We start from the raw sequence: 16,349 nt of genomic DNA on the forward strand, positions 1-16,349 counted from the left end.
GTGCTCCTTTCTAGCTTTTAGAAAGGGCTTTTATTGGCTGCCAGGAAGCAGAGAGCAGGGCTGCGGCAGAGTGATTATCTGGGAGCAGCCAGGCATAAGCTCAGCCGCTTTGGAAAACTGGGGAGGGGCAAAGAGACAGATTCTTCTTCCGTTTGTAGACTAGGGAAAAGGGTGTTTGGTGACATTTTGCTGAGTATAAAAGGAAGAATACAGGTTTGAAAGTTTTTAATTGTATGTTAAAACAGTGACACTGATATTGAAAAACAACAACAAAAAGGGCATTGTAAACACATTTTTATTTAAAATTAAGATTTCTGAAACATCTATATTAAGAGTGGTTATTATAGGTCTTTAGCTAAATAAGACATAGCATTAAAATAATTATGTCCATTTTAACTTTTGAGAGATTTCTTTTTAAAGCACCCTTAAAACTTATATATTCAAAAGAAACTAACTATAGAAAAACTGTTTTATCTCAGGAATGAGTGTGAGAGTGCACAAGGGACAACAGAGCCAATCTTTAACCACTGCCCATTGATGGAGCACTAAATTCAAAGCCATTTGAGAGTTTCCTACATTGTTCACTTAAAGGAAAACAAATGCAGAGTTATCGAAGAGTTTCTTGGTAAATTTCTAGCCCTTGGAAAGCTATAACTTTTCCTAAAAATGATTTCTAAGTTTTAGATTTGTCACTCCAAAAGGTAACACACAGGATTTACAAGTATTTCATTTTTTGAGAAAATTTGAGAAATGACTACAATTGCAGCACATCCAAAAAAACCCCCCCAAAAACCCCCCAGAAACTAGTTTTAACAATCTCTGCAAATCTTTATGTTCTACATTTACTTTGGAATCAATTTCTAAATGAAATAGAATAGAAACAATACATATGTATACTACATTGCGGAAGTAGCTTACACTGGCAAGACATATTCAGAGCAAGTTCCTTTGTACTAATTTCCTTAAAGAGTTTCTAGGTCATTTTTGCTTGTCACAAGGACAAAGGACCTACTTAAAAATGCTTTTAGGTGTTTGCTCTGTCAGCTCAGGGCATGTCCTCAATAACCTCTGCACATCCCAGTCTCCCACATGTAACAGCACTGTGACTGGGGACAGTCTTGCTAGTTCTCCCTCCCTGCCTCATCGCTTGCGTGACCGCTTTTCATATTTGTCCTGGCTGCTCCGCTTCCTCGGTGGAGAATGACTGGCTGTGCCTCGAGCTTGGAAGCTGTGCTTGTAAGGGTGGGCTCTGTGCTTCTTTCGGCTTTCTTCTTTCTGGTTTTGGCTCTTCGCAGGTTCCTCATCGCCCTCTTTTTGTTCATGATCTTGCTCTTTCTGGGAGGGAAGTGTGTTCTTAATTGTGTTAATGAGAAATCTTTTATTGGTACCAGCAAGAGGACACTTCATCCTGGGGGTTAGGGGAAAAGAAAACAATCACAAATCAAATAGCTGACTGCATAAGCATGGCTACTGCCAAAGAGTTCCTATCAACAGAGCCAAGTTTCTGAACCCGTTCAGCTTTCCTTGCGTGCCACCTAGTGTAAACTCTGAGTACAAGAGGGGAAAGCAAGATGCTTGGAATTCCTGAGGCCTGGACCTCATCTGAACACTTTTAACCTTTTGTCCTCACTCGGACTAACTCTTCTACTTTTATGTGTATGTACAGGTATTGACTGCAATGCAAATTAACTGAATCATTTAATATTTTCTCCTTAAATAATAAACGACTGATTTGACTACAATCTGCATTTTGAGTGAAATACATTGTGGCTTGCTTTTAATTACCAAGTAAAAATGAGTCCCTTATCAAGGGGAAAAAAGTATACCCTGCTAAATCATGAATATTGGAGCAAAATGACCTATCTACTCTAGAAATAAAAATTGTCAAAAAAAAAAAATCCATAGGACTGAAAGGTCCTGGGTTTGATTTTGGTCAAGGGCACATGCCTAGGTTGGGAGCTTGATCCCCAGTAGGGGCCATGCAGGAGGCAGCCAATCAATGATTCTCTCATTACTGATGTTTGTATCTCTCTCTCCCTTCCTCTCTGAAATCAATAAAAATATATTTTGAAAAATCTACAAAAAGTCCATAAAAATACAATAATCACTTTTACCTTTTAAAAACCTCTGTCACTTTCTATTTTAAGACTGCAGCCTTTACTCTGTTGGGGAGCACTGTGCACACATCCACCCTCTGGCTGCATTTCTGTGCAGTGTATGTCTGAGTAGCTTCATGATTCAAGGTTATCCAGGAGGGAGAATGTAACTAATTAACTGCTAATTAACATGCTGAGTCACGCTTATATACCACAGTATTTATTTTTCAGGTGTAGCAAATCTATCATTTTGGAAAAGAAAACCCCATACAAATGAAAACCTGCATTTCACTTGGCCTTGAGCGGTTTGCCATATGATGAGCTAATTATAGGTGGATACTGATCACCAATATTGGGCTGACTGGTATTCAAATGAATGCAGGATTCTATAATCTTCATCTCTATATCAAACTTCAAAGAAAATCTCACACAGTACTTCCAAATCACTCCACCAGCACCCCACTGTAGTGATTTTGTAGCCTATGACTGTGTAAATGAATTATAAGCAGTCATCAGTCTAGTGTAATCTATAGGGAGGTCAGACCACCTCAAGCAGCCAGAATGGCATTGAATCTGGAAGTAAAAGGAGAAAAAAAAAATGTCTCCTGCTGAAAATATGCAGCTCTTAAGCTTATATGGACAGAGAAAACATCTGAGAAGAATCAGGGATGGTGTATACACCCAATGTGCTAGGCGCGGTTCATGCTCAGGCCAGAAAAAGTGGCAGGGGACTGAACTAGCACAGAATGAGCCAGAAGAGAATGTAAAGAGAAAAGGACAACGGAGTGTAGAAGCAGCGGAGACATTTAGAGGTAGCCATGGCACTGGAATTTGGGGGGAGGTGTTTTTTAGCACTGGAGTTTAGAAGCCACAGTAAATGAGATGAGGAGCAAAGAGGAAAGGTGATAACGAAGAGCAAAGAAAAACAGGTCTGCAAGTACTGGGGGGACAAAACGATTATCTCTCTGTAGCTCTGTCAGGCTTCACTGAGCTTCCAGAAAAAGCACACCAGCATCATTCGGCCTCAGTAGTAACAAGGCAAAGCCATTTATACCTCCTGGAGGTACCTCCGCACTGAGTGCTCTGTACAATAGGAGAGTGTGTGACGACAGGCAGGCCAAGCTCTTACTTCAGTGGCTCCATAGGGTACCAGAGTCAAGGTACTACTTTGGTGAAGAAACCTGAACCACTGAGAGTGCCAACTCAGCGAAGATTCAAAAGAGTATGGCACACTGGTGTCACAAAGCAGCACAACACTGCTAGACTGCAGGAAACACTATCCTTTAATGTGTAATATAAAATGCTACTGCCCCTCGTGGCCCACATACATCCCTTGGATATTGAAGGCTAGGAACAGTGGTGAAAACTATCCAGCTACAGAAGAATTCAGGGTATTTTCATTGGAGTGGGCCATCTCAGTGTTGGTATATCTAGTCAGCTTGTCCCTGGATTAAACATGAGGAAAAATGATTATTGCCAAATGGGACAATAATCCAGGGTCTTAAAACAAAGCCTTTGTAACTCCTGGTGAGTTCTACTATATTTTGCTATCTCCCATGTGAGATCATCTTTAACACCTCTTGCTTAGCCGAGATGAACAGAGCTCTTGTTCTGCTGGGGAACGGTCAAGTTCAAGGAGAGCAACAGCTGTCAGAGGACATGTTCCCTGTCTCAACAGAGCAACTGAGAATAAGAGAAAAGAGCTACTCAGAGAATAAGGTAGTTTTCCAGAATATCCATAAGACAACTGGCATTTACGTCTCTTTGTAACATCAAAGGTGGCATTCTTAATGTTGATTATGCCTGGCATTTGATTCAAGATGAAAAATCAAGGGTGACTTAGAGAAAACTGATTTTCTTGAGAGTAGGAGTGGGGAGGTTTCAAAAGTGATTTCTCCCAAACATGCCAGGACACATTTTAGAAATGATGGCCAGTGCTCATTCAATTTCTATTAACAAATAAGGCAGGTCAATGTTGAGGGGGTAGTTGCAAGCAAATGTGAAGTTACATGTGGTAAATGATTCTGTATAATTATAAAATCTTCACTAAGTATGTTAAAATATAAGGAGAGTAACATCAATGCTGATGTTTGAGGAAATCACATTGGCCTTAATGTGGTAATTAATTTTGCTGAATTTTTACAGCCAGCTTTTTATTGCTATGAACTCACACAACACAGTATACTAGCTGAGCACACATGTCCTGGAATCATACTATCTATTAGACTAAATGTGAGACACATTATATAATCTCCCTGTTGCCTCTTATCAGTTAAATGAGGGTATTAACAGTGACTATCTTAAAGGGATGTATGCAGATCAAATGAGAACATGTCAATTGCTTAGAATAATACCTCATTAATAACTAGCACTCAGTTAATGTTAGCTTTGGTGCATATCCTACCTCTACGACTTAATTAGCTCTCTGAGCATGGGCAAGTTACTTAATTTCTCTGTAAATCAGCTTCCCCCGTTTGTAAATGGGAGTCAGAAATATTTACCTTGTAAGGCTATTGTTAGGTTTTAATGAGATAATGCATAAAGCGATTATTAGCACAGTGCCTGGCATACGGTAAATCTTCAATACACATTACCTCTGGGTCTATAATTTCTTTTTCCCAATTCCAAAATTTAAAAACCTCTGAAAATCAAGTTGTTTTTATGATACTATTTGGCAGCAAAATGACCTAAGCTCACACTGGGTATTTATGTCCAATCTTTGGTCCATTTAGGGTAGGCACTCATATGTTTTGCTGAAGAAATGATGTGTTGAGCAAGTATCACTAGGGGTACCTTTAGTGCACACCATATGTGCTCCTGTACCTTTCTAAAGTGTGAAATTCATATCTAAATTTAGAAGGTAATGTGGATCCAAGAGTTTTAAACCAGGAATTAAAGACCTACATTATTATTATATCACTCTCTATTCATGAAAAAGTATATAGCACTCAAATAAATTAATATACCAGGGAATTTTTCCACGATGGTAACTCAAACGAACATCTCAGTTTCAAATTATCTGGAATAAGCCAATCAAGAACTGAGTAGAACATCTTATGTTTCTCAATAAGAAACATAAAAAAAAAAAACAAAAAAAAAACAACAAAAAAAACACCATCAAGAAAAAGTTAATGGGACATTTAATAGAAATTTTCATAAAAATAGCTAAAATGAAAAAGTTTCAGTATTTCCAGGCTATCTCAATTCTCCATGGATATCAGGGTCAATGGAAACTGGGTGTTACCTCTGAGCTTATAACTTGCATTTCCTAATGTTTTTTAAACTCTGTTCATAGATGATCCTCAGATATAAAACTAAAGGTTGAAGTAAGTAGGTAGTCTACATAGTCCCTTCCAGATTTAAGATTCTCTGCTCATGTTCACCCTTCAGAAAATTACTCTGTTCTCATGCATCATGTCAGGATATTACTTCATTTCACTGATCTTTCTGCCTTCCTGTTTCTCAGCTCTTTGTTAGAGCCATGTTTTTCTGTATTTGAGATGACATGACAAGCTAGCATTAGATGAGTAACATTAATGAGTACCGAGCTCAATTGCTTTACAGCCTTTTTCAAACCAGCATTGAGGTAAAACCCTGAGCCCTGCAGTAAGGCTGCTTGATGTGTCTGCTGTGTCTGTCACTGGCGATGCTGAAGGTGTGCTTGAGTGGGGACTGAAGGAGGCCCACAGGATAGGGCGGCCACTTTCCTGTCTGCACCTCTGACCCACACAATGTCTACTTTCTCACCCTGAATAGTTATTTTTATTTTTGGTTTTAGGAAGTTATACTAGCTCATGTGGGAAGAGCCAGACTTCAGATACTGACAACATAAATTGATATAAAACTCTAAATATAGAAAGTGCTCCTGACAGCGCCCTTGGACTCAAGACCCAGCATTCTGTCTATGCTAAACTTTAAAAGGGAAGCCATTCCCGTTACTTTTGAAGCGTCACCCCAGAAGCTGTGCTGAAGGGTTCTGCGCCCACAGGGGAGGTAGATTTCCAGAGAACCTGCCATAGAGAGGCTAAGATTGATCAAGGTTAGGTAGGACAATAAGCTTTTCTTTTCTTTTTTTTTTTTTTTTTTTTTGAGTAGGCATACTGTAGAACATAATTTGCAAAAATAAGCCACTTTCTTCCTGCAGTTATCATACTTGACTTAGGAAAAACAGTAAACTATATAATAAACCTAGAAAGCAAAAAGGGGAAGACAAATTGATTCCCGCCCCCCCCCGCCCCCCCCCCCCCCCAGATTTTAAGACTTTTGTTTCTCTCCTGATGAAGGATGGAGGTAGTAGCATTCTACAGACTTAAACCTGCCACTTTGGGTTTCTAAAATAGTTTCATGAATATGACCCATCCAATAGTGACACAGGATCACTAGCCAATAATAATAATAATAATAATAATAATAATAGTAATAATAATGGTGCCCAGCCAGCATGGCTCAGTGGTTGAGCGTCGACCTATGAACCAGGAGGTCATGGTTGGATTCCTGGTTAGGGCACATGCCCGGGTTGCGGGCTCAATTCCCAGTAGGGTACGTGCAGGTGGAAGCCAGTCAATGATTCTCTCTCATCATTGATGTTTCTATCTCTCTCTCCCTCTCTCTTTCTCTCTGAAATCAATAAAAATATATTAAAAAAAAGAATAATAACAATGGTGATGCTAACATTTATGAAGCAATCACCTGTGCTATGATATTCCCAATGTCACCTCATTTCATTTCTCCAACTGTAGGGCATAGAGCTGGAATTGGAACCAGGGGTCTGACTCTAGAGCCCTCCTCTCAGCACTATCCCAAATGGGGTAGAAGGAAGGCATGCTACAGTCTAATCAGATGGGTAATTACCAGACCAGTTCAGAAATAAACTGGTAGGTGAGAAGCCTATCAGTCCGTGTGCAGCCGAGGCTTCTTTGTCTAGGACAGGCACCAAGAGGCAGATCTGAACACAGTGTCAACAAGGACAAAGGCAGAGAACTCCCCACATACTTGAATTGACTTTGCTATTTAGGAAGTACAACAGGGAGTGGGAAATTATGGTTCTTATTTTTCTGGTTAGGTAAATAGAGGCCTTGGGATCATGGAAGCAAGGTTCCAGGTGATGCATCCCAATGCATTCCTTTATTCTACAGCCAAACTCATCGGCACACCAGCAGATAGCATTTTATCTTCCATTCTGTACATAACTGTGCACACTCATGGATATAAGTTTAAAGTAACACCAGTAGAAACAAGTGCAACTATGCTTCCAACATGCTATGAAACAAGGGCAATATTTCAAATCCCGAGGCTGTGGTTGATCACAACTCACTTTGTTGTTTAATGCTGCCACAACTATCATACCACCCAGGGTGGTTTGTAATTTGGCAATCAAATGCCTCAGCATGTGGCCACATGAGAAATTCTTTCATAGTATTACGCTCCCCATTACTAAAATGTTAATCCTTAATTACCCTGCATACAACAGTCCTGAGGCCCATGTAGGTTTTTCACTGCACTCTGCCTGTAACACTACACCTAAAAGTAACATAGATGTACATGGCTATACTATTTATTTTTATAAATCTGAGAATCTTTCATATGTAAGGCATTAGGCAAGGTCCGGAAGTAAAGATAAATACTAGACTTTGTCTCAGTATTTATGTTTTTTAGAGGACTTCCAAGAGGAAGAAGCTATGGGAAGATGAAGTTCAGAAGCCGACTTATACACAGTGGTGTACTGGGATAGACAACAGGCTATCTCCTTGGCCGCCTGCACCCTCTGTAGCACAAAGCATTTACACAGCTATCTGATCCAATCGAAACACGTTCTGGGCTCTCTGTTGCACTTTCAGAATTGGATACGAAAGGAAAGTGGGAAGCAGGGGCATGAAGCATTGGTGATGTTTTGATGTTAACAGACAATGATCCCCAGAAGAGAGGAAGTATATAGCTAGAGACAAAGAAGTGAAGTTCTAGTCCCATCAGCAGTTGGCTAGCCAAGGCCTAGGCATGTCTTTGGGCCCCATGTTCTTAAACTATGAAGTAAAAAGCTTTGGATCTCTGTGGCCCTGAAATACTGCCAAGAGCCTCATCCAGGTGTCACTCTGAAACTGGAGCCCTTTCTCTTTCTAGCTGCTGCACTGAGCTCACCTGCTCACTTGTCCCTTTCCACCAGGAGAGTCCCTTCTTTACTACTACCAGTGCCTGACCTCTTAACATACCTACTGGTACTCTGTGAATATTCAAATGAGTAAAAAAACACATGCCTAAATAAAGACCAGAGAAATCATGTGCTTTCCAATAACCAAAAGCTGATAACATAAAATAGAAGAACAGCTTGGCCATTGAGGCTCAGTGGTTGAGAGTCAACCTATGAACCAGGAGGTCATGGTTCGATTCCTGGTTGAGGCACATGCCCAGGTTGCAGGCTTGATCCCCAGTGGGGGGACATGCAGGAGGCAGCCAATCAATGATTCTCACCATTGATGCTTCTCTCTCTCTCTCCCTTCCTCTCTGAAATCAATTTAAATATATGTATATGTATGTGTGTGTTGTGTGCATATATATATGTGTGTGTGTGTATATATATATATATGTATGTGTGTGTATATGTATGTGTGTATGTGTGTGTATGTATATATAAAATAGAAGAACAATGTAAGTGATGGTTCCCCTTATCACCAGATTGACCCCATGCCAAAACAGAAAAGCCCAAAATGTCATTCCTCTTAAAACAGGGGTGGGGAACATGTGGCTCTGAAATACTGCCACTTGTCCCTTTATACAAAGTGAAGTTCTCATGGGACTAGAACTTTGCTTCTTTGTTTCTAGATATATACTATAATTTTTAAGTTGATAATTTTGTATGGCCCACAAATGTTATAAATATCCAAATGGTCCTTGGCAGAAAAAAGGTTCCCTACCCCTGCCTTAAAACAACTGGGTCAAGAAAACTGTAGAATCATTTTCTGTCAGATTAGATCTTTGGAATTTTTTGTATCAAAAAATAAGCCTTGCCACATATCAAGGCTGAAATTCCACAGGCATTAGACTAAAAAATTATACTGGGTATAGACAAGCTAAAGTGAATATGAACAGAATAAAAACAGCATTGTAGACAATGAAGCTGGGCATATTTCTGAAATCTGTGCAAGTCATATGGCAATATTTTAGCTTTTCCAAGGTCTCTTCTAAAGGACACTTCTAAAGAGATTCTTTTCTGAAATACATTCAGAAAGTATAGAGCGTAAAATGGTCTTTTTTTTAATAAAATAAAAATGGCATCGTAGTTGAATTTTTTAGTTCAGCAATTTCTTTCTGGCAATGACTCAACTACCTCACTAAGATCACTTTATGGAATATCCAAGAGGAAAAAGTAATGCCACTTATTCCTGTTCTATTTTAAAGCAAATATAAAAGTCTTCTAGATGCTTAGAAAAACAGACTTTCTAGTAAATAAAATTGTCTGCTCCTTAGAGATCTGCCCAAGGAAGTCTACTTGACAGGGATGGGGGGCTAGGGACACCTATGGCTGGACACCTGGCTACCCAAGTGCAGTCAGGCTGTCTGCCAGGGAGACGTATGGGGACCCTCTGAACTCTGCAGAGCAGGTTGGTATCATTCCTTTTAATAAATAGGGATCAGTGTAGTGGTTTTCATATTTGTGTGCACTTTAGGATAACACTGTCTCTGTCCCTGACCAATTATAATTGATTTCAGAGAAGATAAAGGGAGAGAGAGATAGAAACATCAATGATGAGAATCATTGATCGGGTGCTTCCTGTACGCCCCCTAGTGGGGCTTGAGTCCACAACTCCGACATGTGCCCTCGATCGGAATCGAACCTGGGACTCTTTAGTCCGCAGGCCTAAGCTCTATCCACTGAGCCTGGGTGACTTTTTAAAACTCCAAAACTAAGGCCATATCCCAAACTAATAGTCTCTGACAGTGGGACACAGACATGTATTTTTGAAAGTTTCCCAGATGAGCCCTGATCGGTTTGGCTCAATGGATAGAGCATCGGCCTGGGGATTGAAGGGTCCTGGGTTCGATTCCAGTCAAGGGCATGTACCTTGGTTGCAGGCACATCCCCAGTAGGGGGTGTGCAGGAGGCAGCTAATCGATGTTTCTCTCTCATCGATGTTTCTGACTCTCTGTCCCTCTCCCTTCCTCTCTGTAAAAAATCAATAAAATATATTTTTTTTTAAAAAAAGTTTCCCAGATGATTTGAACTGTGCAGATAAGTTTGGGAACCAATGGATTAGTGCTTGAATGTTTCTATTTACAGAGAGAGAGAGAGAGAGAGAGAGAGAGAGAGAGAGAGAGAGAGAGAACGAACACCAGGTGTTCTCTCAGGATGAGCACGAAGGGAAGCTGTTCTTGGCCCAGCACCAGAGAGCAGAAGCAAGTCATGGTTGTGCTTGGGCCAGACCTTTTATAGCCCACATCCTTAGGGTTTTGGACTAAGAACTCAGTGTTCATTGCCAATTATAAAATTGGTGTTTCCAAGTGAAAGATAATTAGAGTTCTGGAAAACTTTGAACTTGATTGGTTCCTAAAACTTAAAGGACTTTTCTGGTGAGATTAGTGGTGATATTTACCAATGTGTTTTTAAAAAATATTACATAATGAAATGTGTCAACATTTGAAAGATCTTCATAGCACAGTGAACCAGTATTTTCTAGTTGACCAATTTATGATATTACAAAATCATGCATGAGAAGAAGATCCAGTCAAAGTGCAAGATAGATCAAGGGGTTTTATTGTAATAGAAATGAAAAGCTCACATTATTAAAAAGAATGTTAAGAAACTACCCCTTGCCCTGGCTGGGTATCTCAGTTAGAGTGTTGTTTTGATATGCCAAAGTTGCGAGTTCAATCCCTGGTCAGGACACATACAAGAATCAACCAATGAATGTATATGTAAGTGAAACAACAAATCTCCCTCCTTCCCTCTCTCCCTTCTTCCCTGTCCCTAAGATTAATTAGTAAAAAAAAAAAATTTTTTTTTGAGAAAGAAGGGAACTACCACTTGTTGAGGTTACTTGCAAAGGTTTGATGTAGTATTAAAGAATATCACAGTTTCTGAAAAGGCCATTGAAATACTTCTTTTTCCAAAGACATATTTGTGTGAGGTCAGATTTTCTTCATCTACTTCAACCAAAATAACCTATTACAACAGATTGACTGCAGAAGCAGATATGAAATTCCATGTATCTTTTATAAGCCAGACATTAAAGAGGTTTGCAAAAACATTAAACAATACCACTCTACTCAATATACATATTTTGTTATATTTATAAAAATATTCTTTACCTTAATATGTGATGGGTTTATTACTATTTTAAAATGAATTAATAAATACTGTAAGAATTGCTCAACACAGCAAATATAGGTAGATATAACCCATATAAAAAAATTCTTTGGGGTCCTCAATAAATTTTAAGACTATAAAGTTTCCTAAAACCAAAAAGTTTGAGGACCATTGTTATAAGACAATTGAGAAAACTAACAATGTAGACTAATGGTAAAATGTAAGTTTCATATCCTGTTTTCCCAGGACTTATAATTTTGGAATATCTTACTTTTCCTGCCATCTTTTACTTCCTTTCCAACATGCTTCTCTCTCCTTTATGGGAAGAGACTGCTAGTTGTCCCCCTTTCTCCCCAGTATCCATTCTTTTGTTCTTCAGTAGTAAAGCACCCCAGATATTTATCTGGCACATGACTGCCTGGGAACCCCCCCCCCCAAAAAAAACCCCTAAATTTCTTGCCTTGAAGCTAGGTAGACATGGAACTAAATTCTGGCCAATGGAGTATAATGTAGAAATGGTATACACAACTTCTGGGAAGTGTCCTTAAAAGGAGAGGTTTGCTTTCTTTCTTTTCTTCTTCCTTTCTGCTAACTAAAATGTGGATTTTAATAGTTGCTACTATATTAGATCATGTGGAAAAGAATGACACTCTATAGCTGGGAGATTTGAAAACTGAAAGGAACCTGGGTCCTTCATAACTTTGGGAACTCCAACCTAACTGAAATGTTACCCAAAGAGTACATCAACACTTTCATAAATCTCAAGATGGCTTGTACATGTGGTAACTCTCCAAAGGGGGCACAGAGCTGACACTGATAAACTAGTTATTGTACTACCAGAAAGTTCTACTGAGCCAATACGTGGCACTAGGGTGGTCAGAATGAATGACTTCCAGCTGCCTAGAAAAAATGATCTTGAACACTCCTCATGTAGCAAGAACTCTGACTGATATTTTCTTCTTCACTTGTCAAGTCATCTGAATTTATGATTTTACTGTATGCTAATTCTTTAGATTGGACCAATGATGAAGGTCCTGCTTTAAACCAAAAATCAAAGCAGCCTGCCCCTAATAAAGTTTGTACTAATGTGATTCCCATTAGCAGAGGCAGTTTATCTCAGTAAAGGACAGACAACTAGAAAGATGAGCAGATTTAACTAACATTAACTGATTGTTCCATGTCAGAAACCATGCTGAGGGTTTTCAGACATATAATCTTACTGACGTTTTACAATTGTCCTTCCAGGAGGTAGGTATTTTATTGAATCTGTGTTAGATACAGATAGACTCACACTGGATTATTTCCTTTTATTATATCTCTTCATCTATAAAATACATCAGGGTGATTTTCTAAAAAATAATAGCTTTAAAAAAATAAAATAACAGCAATACCATTTTCACATATAAAAAAATCGACATTAATTCCTTAATATCATCAAATACCCCCACTTGTTAGTTTGGATAAGGATTCTAACAGGCTACACATTTTACTTGATGTGTCTCAAATCTATTAATTCATAGGATACTCCTCTTCCTCCTTTTCTCCTTGCAATCCAGTTGTTAAAGAAACTAGGTTGTTTGTTCCGTAGAATTCCCCACATTTTTGTGTGTGATTTTATCCCAACAGTGTCATTTAACATGTTTCTCTGCCCTCTGTATTTCCTGCAAACTAGTAGTTGTAACTGGAGACTTAACCTTACTTGAGTTCAATTTTTTGACAAGGATGTTTTAAGTGGTGCTATGCTCTTCCTACCGTGGTGCAAAGATTGATCAATGAGTTCAGGTGCTGTGAGCCTGACGCAGTCATCAGGAAGTTCCCTATCAATATTTTACCTGATAAATTTAACAGCCACTGATGACCTTTACCTAGATTTAGACTATCTTTAGGGATGGTAAGATGATGACATTATTTTCTTTTTAACCAGGTTCAGAGGTATAATTTATACAGAATAAAATTTATCCTTTTAATAGGGTTACAAGTTTTGACAAATGTATGAAGTCTTGCAATTACCAAGATATAGAACACTTCTATCATTTGTAAAAGTTCTGTAGTAAATCCCTCCCTTTTACCCCTACTTCCTGGGGAACAATGATCTGTTCTAGCTTTTCTAAATGTCACATGAATGGAATCTGTGTGATATTTTGTGTCTGGGTTCTTTCACTTAACACAGTCCTTTTGAGATTACATCTATGCAGTGAGCATCAGTAGTTCTTTTCCTTTTTACTACTGACTAGTACTCAATGTATGGGTATAACCACCATTTGTTTATCCATTAATCAAATGGATATTTGGGTTATTTCCAGTTTTGAACTATTATGAATAAATCTGCTAGGAACATTTCAGTACAGATCTTTGTGTGTGCTTAAATTTCCAATTCTCTGGAACTTGGTTAGAAGAATTATGAATGTATTTATGTAAGAAACTGTCAACTGTTTTTCAAAGTGGCTATATGATTTCACATTTCCACCAACTAGTTATTCCACATCTTCACCTTTATTTAGTACTGGAAGTTTTTTTATTTTTTATTTTTTGTTTAAGCCATTCTAGTGCATGTGTTGTGGTAGCTGTCACTTTAATCTGCTTTTTCCTAATAACTAATGACTTGAGCATCTTTTCATATGCTTATTGGACAATCTTATATCATTTTTGATGAAATATTTACTCAAATGCTTTGTCCATTTTTAGACTGACTCCTTATTGAGTTAAGAATTACATTAAGTAGTTATTACCATTTTATTATTCATATTTTTTATCTTATTTTTTTCTTCTTTTCCTTTAAAGAAGTCTCTTTAACATTTCTTGTAATACTGGTTTGGTGGTGATGAATTCCTTTTGCTGCTTCTTACCTGGGAAGCTCCTTATCTCTCCTTAAATGATAAATGATAGCTTTGCTGGGTAGAGTAATCTTGGTTACAAGTCTTTTCTTTTCTTCACTTAGAGTATTTCATGCCACTCCCTTCTGGTCTGCAAATTTCCTGTTCAGAAGTCAGCTGACAGTCTTAAGGGAGCTCTCTTGTACTAACTGCTCATCTCTTGCTACTTTTAACACATTGCGTACCGCATAGAAATCTGTAAGACATACGCCAGGGACTGCACGTTTTTGGGCAAAATGAATGTTATTTAAATCATCATAATGCACTTTAGGTGTTGTTTTTCAATAATTATAACATTTTTATTTACAAAAACAATTAAACAATTAAAGTTCCTAGTACTTTTTTAACGTATGGTACTGCATAAAACATTTTCCTCTATGAAGAGGGACCAAACAAAATTTACATTAGTATCTAGATTCGCTCCTTTTTCCATGGGCGTGAAAAACAAGAATACTTGTGAACGGTCCTTAACAGATGGCATGCGAAACACGAGAAAACTCCTGAGCTGTACGAAATGTGTTAAGATTCTCTTTGTCTCTAACCTTTGACGTTTTAATTATGATACATCTTGGTATGAGCCTCTTGGGGTTTGTCTTATTTGGGACTCTTGTGCTCCCTGTATTTGTATGTCTTATTTCCTTCACCAGGTTAGGGAAGTTTTTTGTCATTATTTTTTTTTAATCCTTACCCGAGGATATTTTTCCATATTGGTTGCCTCCTGCTCGAGCCCAGGGCCTGGGCTGGGGAGGAGCTTGCAACTGAGGTATATGCACTTGACCGGAAGTGAACCCAGGACCCTTTTGTCCACAGGCCGAGGCTCTATCCACTTAGCCAGGGCTGCCATTGTTTCTTTCAAGACGTTTCAATCCCCTGTTCTCTTCTCCTTCTGTTACTCCTATGATGTGGATGTTGGCATGCTTGATGTTGTTCCAGAAGCCCCTTAAACTATCCTCATTTTTATTTTTTTAATCCTCACCCAAGGATATTTTTCCATTGATTTTTAGAGAAAGTGGAAGAGAGAGGGAAAGACAGAGAGAAACATCAATGTGAGAGAAACACATCGATTGGTTGCCTCCTGGACGCAACCTGAACAGAGCCTGAGCTGGAGAGGAGCCTACAACTGAGGTTCATGCCCTTGACTGGAAACGAACCTGGGACACTTCGGTCCGCAGGCTGACACTCTATCCACTGAACCAGACTGGCTAAGGCTATCCTCATTTTTAAAATATTTTTTTCTTTTGCCTGTTCTGATTGGGTGCTTTCTGCTTCCTTTTTCTTTCAAATTGCTGATTTGATTCTCTTCTTCATCTACTCTACTATTCCCTGTAATGTATTCTTCATTTTAGTTAGCGTATTCTTCATTTCTGATTGGTTCTTTCTTAAGTTTTCTATCTTCATTTTTATGTTCTCTATGTTTTAAAAAAATGTTTAAAAATTGATTTCAGAGAGGAAGGGACAGGGAGAGAGAGAGAAAAATCAATAATGAGGGAGAATCATTGATCGGCTGCCTCCTGCATGCCCTCTATTGGGGATTGAGCCTGCAACCTGGGCATGTATTCAGAGCCTGAAGTTATGGGGACTTTGCTTCCTGATCAGGAATTGAACCATGACCTCCTGGCTCAGCCACTGAGCCACACCGGCTGGGCTGTTTTCCATCTCTTTATTTAAGTTCTCACTGAGTTCATCTACTCTTCTCCTAAGTTCACTAAGCATCCTTATAACCAGTGTTTTGAGCTCTGCAAGGCAGATTTCTTATCTCCATTTTGCTGAGTACTTCTTCTTGAGTTTTGTTCTGCTCTTTCATTTGAGACATGTTTCTTCGTCTCCTCATTTTGACGGACTCTGTTTGTTTCTATATATAAAGTAAATCTGCTATATCTCCTGGTCTTGATAGAGTGGCCTTATGTAGTAGGTGCACGGTGGGGCCTGGTGGTACAGTCTCTCTGGTCACCTGAGCAGGTGCTCCAGGTGTGTTGCTTCCTGCTGTAGTTGAGCCTTGATTCCTGTTAGCACATCAATGAGAAGAACTGACCCTCAGGCTGATTGGAGGAATGACCATGATTACAGTGGAGGAGTTGTGCA

The 16,349-nt window shown here is 38.9% G+C and overlaps 1 protein-coding gene across 1 annotated transcript in view; it reads right to left on the reverse strand.

Moving 5' to 3' along the window:
- Positions 1–277: 277 nt before the first annotated feature.
- The window catches only part of LOC308513509 (protein POLR1D), a 58,592-nt gene continuing 42,520 nt past the window's right edge, over positions 278–16,349 (reverse strand). The window contains exon 3 of the mRNA XM_081083620.1: positions 278–1,408. Coding sequence (XP_080939746.1) covers positions 1,141–1,408 — 268 coding nt within the window. The 3' untranslated portion in view covers positions 278–1,140. The remainder of the gene's footprint in view (positions 1,409–16,349) is intronic.

Source organism: Myotis nattereri (assembly GCF_964212035.1).
Source record: "Myotis nattereri genome assembly, chromosome: 2".
Taxonomy (NCBI): Eukaryota; Metazoa; Chordata; class Mammalia; order Chiroptera; family Vespertilionidae; genus Myotis; species Myotis nattereri.